This window comes from Oncorhynchus clarkii, chromosome 31, assembly GCF_045791955.1.
Source record: "Oncorhynchus clarkii lewisi isolate Uvic-CL-2024 chromosome 31, UVic_Ocla_1.0, whole genome shotgun sequence".
NCBI lineage: Eukaryota > Metazoa > Chordata > Actinopteri > Salmoniformes > Salmonidae > Oncorhynchus > Oncorhynchus clarkii.
This window is the reverse complement of record NC_092177.1, coordinates 1,446,439-1,458,956: the sequence shown is the minus strand read 5'-3', so window position 1 is coordinate 1,458,956 and position 12,518 is coordinate 1,446,439. Positions and strand designations below refer to the sequence as shown.

Sequence of the window (12,518 nt, the reverse complement as noted above, 5' to 3'; positions counted from 1 at the left end):
CCAAGGTCCCATGGGCCCTGGTCAAATGGCACCCTGTTCCCTGTATACTACCAAGGTCCTATGGGCCCTGGTCAAATGACACCCTGTTCCCTGTATACTACCAAGGTCCTATGGGCCCTGGTCAAATGACACCCTGTTCCCTGTATACTACCAAGGTCCTATGGGCCCTGGTCAAATGACACCCTGTTCCCTGTATACTACCAAGGTCCTATGGGCCCTGGTCAAATGACACCCTGTTCCCTGTATACTACCAAGGTCCTATGGGCCCTGGTCAAATGACACCCTGTTCCCTGTATACTACCAAGGTCCTATGGGCCCTGGTCAAATGACACCCTGTTCCCTGTATACTACCAAGGTCCTATGGGCCCTGGTCAAATGACACCCTGTTCCCTGTATACTACCAAGGTCCTATGGGCCCTGGTCAAATGGCACCCTGTTCCCTGTTTACTACCAAGGTCCTATGGGCCCTGGTCAAATGACACCCTGTTCCCTGTATACTACCAAGGTCCTATGGGCCCTGGTCAAATGACACCCTGTTCCCTGTTTACTACCAAGGTCCTATGGGCCCTGGTCAAATGACACCCTGTTCCCTGTATACTACCAAGGTCCTATGGGCCCTGGTCAAATGACACCCTGCTGAGGGCCATTTGTGACGCACCCAGCCAGAGAGAGACACTGGGATGCACAGAGCTTCTTCTGTCCATAACAGTGTCATTAAATAACATTCAAACCATTCAACCTGATAATGTGATCACTGTGACAGGAAGGAAGTGATCTGATCTCACTACTAACAGACTCAGCAAAGAGCTCATATGTCAGAAATAAATCCCATGTACCCCTGGCATAGCACATCGCTGTCCAACGAATGAAAACATCTTATCTCCAAAACATAATTTTTTCAAGAAATGGAAAAACCCCTGAAACTTCAGAAGCTATTTAAATAATAATAATGGTCCTGTAGTTCTGAAATGTTCAGAGAACACTGAGGGGAGTTACTGCTTTCAATATGTTCAGAGAACACTGAGGTGGGTTACTGCTTTCAATACGTTCAGAGAACACTGGGGGGGGGGTTACTGCTTTCAATACGTTCAGAGAACACAGGGGAGTTACTGCTTTCAATACGTTCAGAGAACACTGAGGGGAGTTACTGCTTTCAATACGTTCAGAGAACACAGGCGAGTTAGTGCTTTCAATACGTTCTACTCAGCAAACTGGATGCAGTTTATCACAGTGCCATCCGTTTTGTCACTAAAGCACCTTATACCACCCACCACTGCGACTTGTATGCTCTAATCGGCTGGCCCTCGCTACATATTCGTCGCCAGACCCACTGGCTCCAGCTCATCTACAAGTCCATGCTAGGTAAAGCTCCGCCTTATCTCAGTTCACTGGTTACGATGGCAACACCCATCCGTAGCACGCGCTCCAGCAGGTGTATCTCACTGATCATCCCTAAAGCCAACACCTCATTTGGCCGCCTTTCGTTCCAGTTCTCTGCTGCCTGTGATTGGAACGAATTGCAAAAATCGCTGAAGTTGGAGACTTTTATCTCCCTCACCAACTTCAAACATCTGCTATCTGAGCAGCTAACCGATCGCTGCAGCTGTACATAGTCTATTGGTAAATAGCCCACCCATTTTCACCTACCTCATCCCCATACTGTTTTTATTTATTTATTTTTCTGCTCTTTTGCACACCAATATCTCTACCTTTACATAACCATCTGATCATTTATCACTCCAGTGTTAATCTGCATAATTGTAATTATTTGCCTACCTTCTCATGCCTTTTGCACACAATGTATATATAGACTCCCCTTTTTTCTACTGTGTTATTGACTTGTTAATTGTTTACTCCATGTGTAACTCTGTGTTGTCTGTTCACACTGCTATGCCTTATCTTGGCCAGGTCGCAGTTGCAAATGAGAACTTGTTCTCAACTAGCCTACCTGGTTAAATAAAGGTGAAATAAAAAAAATAAAAAAAAGAACACTGAGGGGAGTTACTGCTTTCAATACGTTCAGAGAACACTGAGGGGAGTTACTGCTTTCAATACGTTCAGAGAACACTGAGGTGGGTTACTGCTTTCAATACGTTCAGAGAACACTGAGGGGAGTTACTGCTTTCAATACGTTCAGAGAACACTGAGGGGGGTTACTGCTTTCAATACGTTCAGAGAACACTGAGGGGAGTTACTGCTTTCAATACGTTCAGAGAACACTGAGGGGGGTTACTGCTTTCAATACGTTCAGAGAACACTGAGGTGGGTTACTGCTTTCAATACGTTCAGAGAACACAGGCGAGTTAGTGCTTTCAATACGTTCAGAGAACACTGAGGGCAGTTACTACTTTCAATACGTTCAGAGAACACTGAGGGGAGTTACTGCTTTCAATACGTTCAGAGAACACTGAGGTTTGTTACTGCTTTCAATACGTTCAGAGAACACTGAGGGGAGTTACTGCTTTCAATACGTTCAGAGAACACTGAGGGGGGTTACAGCTTTCAATACGTTCAGAGAACACTGAGGGGAGTTACTGCTTTCAATATGTTCAGAGAACACTGAGGGGAGTTACTGCTTTCAATACGTTCAGAGAACACTGAGGGGAGTTACTGCTTTCAATACGTTCAGAGAACACTGAGGTGGGTTACTGTTTTCAATACGTTCAGAGAACACTGAGGGGAGTTACTGCTTTCAATACGTTCAGAGAACACTGAGGGGGGTTACTGCTTTCAATACGTTCAGAGAACACTGAGGTGGGTTACTGCTTTCAATACGTTCAGAGAACACTGAGGGGGGTTACTGCTTTCAATACGTTCAGAGAACACTGAGGTGGGTTACTGCTTTCAATATGTTCAGAGAACACTGAGGGGGGTTACTGCTTTCAATACGTTCAGAGAACACTGAGGTGGGTTACTGCTTTCAATACATGTACAAAAATGAAAAGTTCCAAGGTTCATATCTGACAGAGAAGTGGAGTTAACTATATGTGATTACAACATAATTCCTATATAGTGCACTACTTTTGACCAGGGCCATTGGGCTATATAGGGAATAGCGTGCCATTTGGGACTCATCCAGTGTCTGAGATATCATTGTTTTGATAGAGAATGTTTAAGAGTCAAATACAACACAATGGTATGTAATAAATGGTAGAATTAAGTGGTGCTGACCCCCTTTAACATCTCATATGGAATGGTAGAATGAAGTGGTGCTGACCCCCTTTAACATCTCATATGGAATGAAGTGGTGCTGACCCCCTTTAACATCTCATATGGAATGGTGGAATGAAGTGGTGCTGACCCCCTTTAACATCTCATATGGAATGGTGGAATGAAGTGGCGCTGACCCCCTTTAACATCTCATATGGAATGGTAGAATGAAGTGGTGCTGACCCCCTTTAACATCTCATATGGAATGGTAGAATGAAGTGGTGCTGACCCCCTTTAACATCTCATATGGAATGGTAGAATGAAGTGGTGCTGACCCCCTTTAACATCTCATATGGAATGGTAGAATGAAGTGGTGCTGACCCCCTTTAACATCTCATATGGAATGGTGGAATGAAGTGGTGCTGACCCCCTTTAACATCTCATATGGAATGGTGGAATGAAGTGGTGCTGACCCCCTTTAACATCTCATATGGAATGGTGGAATGAAGTGGTGCTGACCCCCTTTAACATCTCATATGGAATGGTGGAATGAAGTGGTGCTGACCCCCTTTAACATCTCATATGGAATGGTGGAATGAAGTGGTGCTGACCCCCTTTAACATCTCATATGGAATGGTGGAATGAAGTGGTGCTGACCCCCTTTAACATCTCATATGGAATGGTGGAATGAAGTGGTGCTGACCCCCTTTAACATCTCATATGGAATGGTGGAATGAAGTGGTGCTGACCCCCTTTAACATCTCATATGGAATGGTGGAATGAAGTGGTGCTGACCCCCTTTAACATCTCATATGGAATGGTGGAATGAAGTGGTGCTGACCCCCTTTAACATCTCATATGGAATGGTGGAATGAAGTGGTGCTGACCCCCTTTAACATCTCATATGGAATGGTGGAATGAAGTGGTGCTGACCCCCTTTAACATCTCATATGGAATGGTGGAATGAAGTGGTGCTGACCCCCTTTAACATCTCATATGGAATGGTAGAATGAAGTGGTGCTGACCCCCTTTAACATCTCATATGGAATGGTGGAATGAAGTGGTGCTGACCCCCTTTAACATCTCATATGGAATGGTGGAATGAAGTGGTGCTGACCCCCTTTAACATCTCATATGGAATGGTGGAATGAAGTGGTGCTGACCCCCTTTAACATCTCATATGGAATGGTGGAATGAAGTGGTGCTGACCCCCTTTAACATCTCATATGGAATGGTGGAATGAAGTGGTGCTGACCCCCTTTAACATCTCATATGGAATGGCAATAGGAGTCGTAGCTGCTGGAAATGCTTTCATTGATTTCTACTAGTGTATATCCCAATTGTTTTTTTCCTTCTGAAATGGTTGCATTGTGATGAGGTCGTGTCCTCTGAATCGATGTATGGCTGCAACACAACTCACTGCTGTCAGTAATACAACACCTTGAACGTCCTGATACAACATGACTATGGAATGAAGCACTCTGCTGTCTATCTGACATGATTACCTCTGTGAGCAGCCAGCCAACCAGAGCATTCGATATTCACAAAGGATAAAGAAAACGAAACAGCCAATATCCGCTCTGTATTCTATAGATCTATACTCTATAGTCTCTGTATTCTACACGGAACAAAAATATAAACTCAACATGTACAGTTTTGATCCCATGTTTCATGAGCTGAAATAAAAGATCCCAGAAATGTTCCAGACACACAAAAAGCTAATTTCTCTAAATGTTGTGCACACATTTGTTTACATCCCTGTTAGTGAACATTTCTCATTTGCCAAGATAATCCATCCTCCTGACAGGTGTGGCATATCAAGAAGCTGATTAAACAGCATGATCATTACACAGGTGCACCTTGTGCTGGGGACAATAAAAGTCCACCCTAAAATGTGCAGTTTTTTCAAACAACAAAATTCCACAGATGTCTGTGGGGAGCATACAACCCTTTTGTGGGAAAATCTTATTCTGATTGGCTGGGCATGGCTCCCAAGTGGGTGGGCCTATAGCTGCGCCCCTGCCCAGTCATGTGAAATCCATAGATTAGAGCCTAATGAATCGATTTCAATTGACTGATTTCCTTATATGAACTGTAACTCAGTCAAAAATTTGAGAATATTGCATGTTGCGTTTATATTGTTGTTCAGTATAAATATAAGACATAATCTTTACCTTTTGGCACATTGATTTTGAAGATTAAAATAATTATCATTTTTTTGCAGATAGTGCATGGAGCTGTACAACAACATAGACAAAAATACTCTGATAGTGGACGGAGCACTGTGAACATCTATAAATGTCTCGTTAGAACGACCAGCTCCTTTTTAAAACCTCCAGGAGAAACAGAACAGTAAAGAACAGGAGAATTACAAGCTCATTCCAAAATAAAGAAAATTAAGAAAATTAAGACAAAATGCTAATTTGATATGTTATCGATACAAAAATGGTCCCATCTTGTGTTGAAGATGTCTTGGTTTTATACAAGGGGAGGGGCTCAGAAGAGAGAGGGGTGTTATGGGGGGTTGTAGTTTTTCCTCTTGAACTGAGCCAGGCAGTGTCTATCTGAAGGACAGCGACAACAAGACGGCCATATTCTGCCTACGAAACAGAGGGGCGGGGGGAGGTTGAAGGTCACTGAAAGCATTTATTTACCTTCCTTCAGAAGGGAGATAAATACACAACTCGGGCCAGTAAGGTTCACTGAGATAATACACAACTTAGTCCAGCAAAGTTCACTGAGAAAATACACAAACAAAACACAGTTCCTACAAAAGATAAAACTGTTTTAAAGGCTTCATATTTTTTCTGACAAAAACTGAAACAACCAGGAAAGAAAAAACAAAGCAGAAACAAACAGCCATGGTGGTTTGTTTCAGACCTCAATACAGCTGGACACAATCACTCAATACGTAGTTTGTAAAGAAGAACTACAAGAATGTTTCTCATGCAGATATTACGGTCCTCTTCAGGGGGGTAAAGGAAGTGGGGGAGTCTGGGTAATGTAGTCATCATGCAGCTCTAGCATTGCAGCATCAGTGGTGCTGGGAGAAGAGGGGGCGCTGAGCAGGTAGTGAGGGGAGATAGGGGGATGGGAGGAGGAAGGGGGGCTGAGAAGGTAGTGAGGGGAGATAGGGGGGTGGGAGGAGGAAGGGGGGCTGAGCAGGTAGTGGGGGGGACTTGAGGCTGAGCAGGTAGTGAGGGGAGATAGGGGGGTGGGAGGAGGAAGGGGGCTGAGAAAGTAGTGAGGGGAGATAGGGGGGTGGGAGTGGGAAGGGGGGCTGAGCAGGTAGTGGGGGGGACTTGAGGCTGAGCAGATAGTGAGGGGAGATAGGGGGGTGGGAGGAGGAAGGGGGCTGAGAAAGTAGTGAGGGGAGATAGGGGGGTGGGAGGAGGAAGGGGGGCTGATCTAGTATTGGGGGGGACTTGAGGCTGAGCAGGTAGTGAGGGGAGATAGGGGGGTGGGAGGAGGAAGGGGGGCTGAGTAGGTAGTGGAGGGAGATAGGGGGGTGGGAGGAGGAAGGGGGGCTGAGTAGGTAGTGGAGGGAGATAGAGGGTGGGAGGAGGAAGGGGAGCTGAGCAGGTAGTGGACGGAGATAGGGGGGTGGGAGGAGGAAGGGGAGCTGAGCAGGTAGTGGACGGAGGCAGGGGGGCGTGGGGTGTTAGGGAGGGCAACAGCATCAGATAACAAAATATTACCTCAGTTTCTCAAAAGAGACCATGAGGGCCAAGTCCTTGTTTGGGTTCCTCTCCGCTCCCCCTCGCTTGCCCTTCACAGTCTCCATGTTTGGGAACTTGGCACTGGTCTTGTGACGGTACAGTTTTTTGTGCGTGGGGCCTGGGCTAATAGAGTTGGGTTTGTCGAACATGTTGCAGCCCAGAGCGAGCTGGGGGAAGATGGGGTGGGAGGTGTTAAACTTGGCCTGGTTCTTCCCCACCTTGCCCCTGGCCTTCCTGCCCCGTCCGACCCCCACGGAGCCTGCTCCCTTCTTGCCCCCCCTCCCCTGGAGGATGTGGAGGGTCTTCATGTTGAGGCTGTTGGTGTCGGGCGGCAGGTCGCCCTCCAGCGGGTCCCACTGAGGCTCCATGGACTCCATCATGAACCTCTGGACCTCCGCCATGCCAGACACAATGTTGGACAGGATGTTGGATGGCTCCTCAAACTCCTGCTGCTCCTTCCCTTCCCCCAGGCTGGTGTTCCCCTCCGACCAGCCCCTAGGCCCGGTACTGCTACCACACCAGTCCCCAGTGCTACCGTGGCTATGGGGCTGAAGGTTCCCCCCCGCCTGCGCCTGGCCCTTGGCAGCCTTCCCCTCCAGCATGGCTTTGATCTTCTTAGAAGAGCGGCTCTGTCTAGGCATCTTCACCTTCTCTGTCTTGGATGCTCTGGGGGCCCGGCCTCTCTTAGGCCCCTGCTGTCCCCCTGCTGCCGCTGCAGCCTGTTTATAACCTGCTTTCCTCTTAGAGCGGGTGTTCTTCCCCCCCTCCCCCTCTCCGTTGAATGAGGGCCGCCCATCCACCCCGTGCTGCTCCGCCTGCTGCATGATTTCACAGTTCCACTTCGCCTCCCTGCTGATGTCACATCCTGTCACATGATCCTGGTACTCCGGGGCTTTGCCTCCTGTCCTCATCTCCCACCCCGTCACCTGGGGGGAGAGGTTGGGGGTCTCCGGGGACGACAGCTCGGACAGGGAGGAGTGTCTGAACTTGTCGGGGGTGAAGTTTGAAATGTCGAGGAGGTCTGAGGACTCTCTGAGGGGGGTGATGGGGTGACCCATGTTCTCCAGGCTCTGTTGGAACAACACCGTGGGGCTGCAGTGCTGCAGGTAGCTGTCTCTCCTCTCCTCCATCTCCCCTCCTCCCTCACGCTGTTCCCCAAAGCTCTGAGAGCTATAGTTGGAGGAGCAGGCAGACAAGGAGCCCACAGAGTCATAGCTGATCAGACATCCATGGTCTGAGCAGAGAGAGCCTCGCTGGTACTGCACCTGCCCCAGACAGACACCTGACTGACACACCTGCAGCTCCTGCAACCCCATCCCGTCCCCCTCCACAAGGTAACTCTTCTCGTACAGCAGTCTGTCAGTCTCTGATCCCTGCTGGCTGTAGTCCGACCCAGACCCCGACCCAGGCAGGCCGTCCGTCAAGGGCAGGAACCCGCTGGAAAGGAGAGTGGTGTCGGGGCCAAAGCCCCCCTGGCTGTGAGGGTAGCTGGGGCAGAGATGGGGCTGGTGGTTCCACATGGAGAGGGGGAAGCTGGGACAGTTTTGGGGGGACTGTTGGAGCTCTGACTCGGAGGGAGGGGAGAGGACACAGCTCTGGACTAGCTGCAGGGAGGAAAACGGTTTCTCCTCTAGAGAGAGACCTGGTGGATAGTTCTGCCTGGGGGTCTGTTTCTCCTCTAGAGAGAGACCAGGGGGATAGTTCTGCCTGGGGGTCTGTTTCTCCTCTAGAGAGAGACCAGGGGGATAGTTCTGCCTGGGGGGCTGTTTCTCCTCTAGAGAGAGACCAGGGGGATAGTTCTGCCTGCAGGGCTGTTTCTCCTCTAGAGAGAGACCCGGGGGATAGTTCTGCGTGGGGGGCTGTTTCTCCTCTAGAGAGAGACCCGGGGGATAGTTCTGCGTGGGGGGCTGTTTCTCCTCTAGAGAGAGACCCGGGGGATAGTTCTGCGTGGGGGGCTGTTTCTCCTCTAGAGAGAGACCCGGGGGATAGTTCTGCCTGGGGGTCTGTTTCTCCTCTAGAGAGAGACCTGGGGGATAGTTCTGCGTGGGGGGATGCTGGGGGTAGTAGGTGATACCTACCCTCCTGGAGGAGTCTGTGGAATCTAGTAGGGTCTGCAGGTACCCCCCTGGGATCACTGACACCTCTTCCTCCCTCTCCCCAGAAGGTACAGCTTGGTCAGAAGAGATGAGGACAGAGGCGCAGGAGGAGGAGGTGAAGGGGAATGTCTGCTGGTTGGTGGGATCCAGGGAGGAGAAAGGGGGGCTGGGTGTGTTAGAGCTGATGTCTGCCACTCGTACGCTGCCAGCAGGCTCCTGGTTGGTTAACACCCCAGCATCAGCAGCAGTACTGGCATCCGCCGCTCCATTCATCACGCTCCCCCCCTCCGCTCTTCCACCTGCTCCTCCCTCTTTCATTGTCTTGTTACTGCTCAGCCTGGCTTGGCTCTTGAATTTCCTTATCCTCCCTGTTTTCCCTCCTCCCGTCCTCCTCCCATCCCTCTCCTCTCTCTCCTGGGTGCGGCTCCTCTTGGCTGTTCCGGTGTGTGTGATGTCCTGTTGTTCTAACGATGCTCTTCCCCCTCCCCCCTCCTCTGTAGTAACAGCCTGATCAGAGACAGATGGGGTAGAACCTGAGTCCTGAGCTGCTGCTGATCCCTCCCCTGTCTGGAGGATCCTCTGGACACACAGCCTGTTGGCTATCTTGTATTTCCGTTTGGGGTGCATGGAACTAAAGGGGCGGTGGCGGTGCCTGTTCAGATGCTGTTTATCTCTGGACGCCAGCCGCAGCTGCTCCTCCCGCTCCCTCCTCCTCTCCTGCCAGAAGTCTTTCAGTGGAGACAGAGAGGAGTAGTGGTTCTCGCCGGCAGTGTCCAGGCTCATGGCAGCGTCCCCGGCAGGGTCCAGCCTGCCCAGATTCACAGACATGCGTCTCTGTCCTTTGAAGCGGTTGATGATTATGTACTTGGTGATGACTGGCGGCTCCTTCCGGGAGAATTTCCGTCTCTTCTTGGGGCACCAGTCCACATCCTCCTCCCTCTGTTCCGCCGGAAACTTCTCTCTCTTCTCCGTGGCGATTCTCTCGGTCTTGTCGTGGCTGTCGATGGAGTCGACGTCGTACAGGTAGTCGTCACTGTAGTGGACCTTCCTTTTGGAGCGCAGGCCGTAGTCCAGAGGGTCAGAGGGTCTCCTGGAACCCCTGGGCGCACTTCCTCCTCCTCCTCCCCTCCTCTGACCCGGCTGCACCTCCTGCAGGGTGTCCGAGGAGGTGCAGGAGGACTCGTCGCTGTACTCCGCATCCTCCTCGACTGAGTTTCTGAACTCCAGCAAGTAGTTGACAGAGGAGGTGGAGGAGAGGGGTGAACCCTGGGACCCCTGAGACCCCACTAGGGGATTAACATCCCCCACCTTCCCACCCTCCTCCCCCACCACAAGGCTCAGCTCCTCAGCTTTACCCTCCTCCCCTGTCCTCCTCCCCCCTCCTCCTCCTTCTCCTCCATCCTCCCTCTTGGCACAGTTGACCAGGACAGAGGGGAAGAAGTTGAACTGTGTGTCCTCCTGCAGGACGTTGGTCTTCTCTCTCATGTTGTCCTGGAAGGACTCGTAGCGGATCTTTAGAGAACACATTTCGCTGCTCAGAGCTGAGTCCTCGTCGTCGTCGTCAAACAGGTTGTCAACGTCGTCTTCGGAGAACAGGTTGACTGACAGGTCGGTCTTAGAACACAGGTCCAGCAGCTCCATCTTGGACTCACTGATAAACGACTCGAAGTAACCCCAGTCCTGACCCGCATTGGCCAGAAGGACCTCCTCACCGCTGACCTTGTCCGATAGCAGAACCTCCTCCCCTTTCACTTTGTCCAATAAGAGGACCTCCTCTCTGTTCACTTTGTCCAATAGCAACACTTCCCCCCTGCTGACCTTGTCCAATAGCAGCACCTCCTCCCCTTTCACTTTGTCCAATAAGAGGACCTCCTCTCTGTTCATCTTGTCCAATAGCAACACTTCCTCCCTGGGGACCTTGTCCAATAGCAGCACCTTCTCCCCATTCACTTTGTCCAATAGCAACACTCCCCCCCCGTTGACCTTGTCCAATAGCAGCATTTCCTCCACATTCACTTTGTCCAATAAGAGGCCCTCCTCTCTGTTTATCTTGTCCAATAGGAGGCCCTCCTCTCTGTTCATCTTGTCCAATAGGAGGCCCTCATACAGATTCTTGGTCGTGGGATCCTCTGCTTCTGTCTTCTCTCTGTTGTCTCCTGTCTTGTCGTTAGCGGTAACGAGGGCGGTAGTGAGGGCGGTGGCGTGGCAGGTTTTGGTCATGGAGAAGCTGAGAAGCTGGTCTGGCAGGAGCGGCTCCCCGAGGACCTCTATGACCTCCCCAGCCTGGCTCAGACATGGGATATTGATGCTGCGGATGTCAGAGATAGGGCAGGAAGTGGCCTCCAAGTCCTGGTGGCTTACCAGCCCAGCCTCGCGGTCAAGGTCAGGAGTCGTGGGGCCGGGGTCATGGATAGGAGCGGGGTCATGGATAGGAGCGGGGTCATGGATAGGGGCGGGGTCATGGATAGGGGCGGGGTCATGGATAGGGGCGGAGTCATGGATAGGGGCGGGGTGCCGGGTCTCGATGAAGCACCCAAGGCAGGTGGGCGTGGCCTGTAGAAGACACTCCTCTGTCAGATAGGACACACCCCCCAACTCCATCATGGTGGGGGGGGGGGGGGGGGGGGTGAGTGGTGAGGCAGGGGCAGGGGGAGGCAGGGGCAGGGGGGAGGCAGGGACAGGCAGGGGCAGGGGGGAGGCAGGGGCAGGGGGAGGCAGGGGCAGGGGTCAGGCAGGGGGAGGCAGGGGCAGGGGGGAGGCAGGGGCAGGGGTCAGGCAGGGGGAGGCAGGGGCAGGGGGGAGGCAAGGGCAGGGGGAGGCAGGGGCAGGGGTCAGGCAGGGGCAGGGGGAGGCAGGGACAGGGGGAGGCAGGGACAGGGGGAGGCAGGGGCAGGCAGGGGGAGGCAGGAGTCAGGCAGGGCAGGGGGAGGCAGGGCAGGTGGGATGCAGGAGTAAGACAGGGCAGGGGGGAGGCAGGGGCAGGGGGGAGGCAGGGCAGGGGGGAGGCAGGAGTCAGGCAGGGCAGGGGGGAGGCAGGAGTCAGGCAGGGCAGGGGCTCAGAAATGCACGACTGCAGGGGGAGAGAGGGAGCTGGGCCACTCTCTGCAGCAGGCGGAGGAAGAGGAGGAAGAGGGGAGGAGGATAGGATGGTAGAGATAAAGGGAGGACGGCAACATGGATGGCCACACCACACAGCCTCAGGTCTCCTCTCTGCTGACACAACACTCCTGGGGGACAGAACAGAAACAACAGTCTCAGAATCAGTAACCAGAAGGACACAGTCAGACAGAACAGAAAACATCAGGGAGACAACATCAGTCTGCAGATAGATTCAGACAGAACAGAAAACAACAGGGAGACAACATCAGTCTGCAGATAGATTCAGACAGAACAGAAAACAACAGGGAGACAACATCAGTCTGCAGATAGATTCAGACAGAACAGAAAACAACAGGGAGACAACATCAGTCTGCAGATAGATTCAGACAGAACAGAAAACAACAGGGAGACAACATCAGTCTGCAGATAGATTCAGACAGAACAGAAAACATCA

The 12,518-nt window shown here is 51.5% G+C and overlaps 1 protein-coding gene across 1 annotated transcript; it reads right to left on the bottom strand.

Annotated features, from left to right (window-relative positions):
- Positions 1–5,489: 5,489 nt before the first annotated feature.
- Positions 5,490–11,569, bottom strand: LOC139391051 (neurite extension and migration factor-like). The gene is given in 7 exon segments (XM_071138533.1): positions 5,490–5,675; positions 5,677–5,715; positions 5,717–5,750; positions 6,849–8,511; positions 8,896–10,767; positions 11,065–11,361; positions 11,458–11,569. Coding segments are annotated over 7 exon segments (4,137 nt in total). The 3' UTR covers positions 5,490–5,555.
- Between the last annotated feature and the right edge of the window lie 949 nt (positions 11,570–12,518).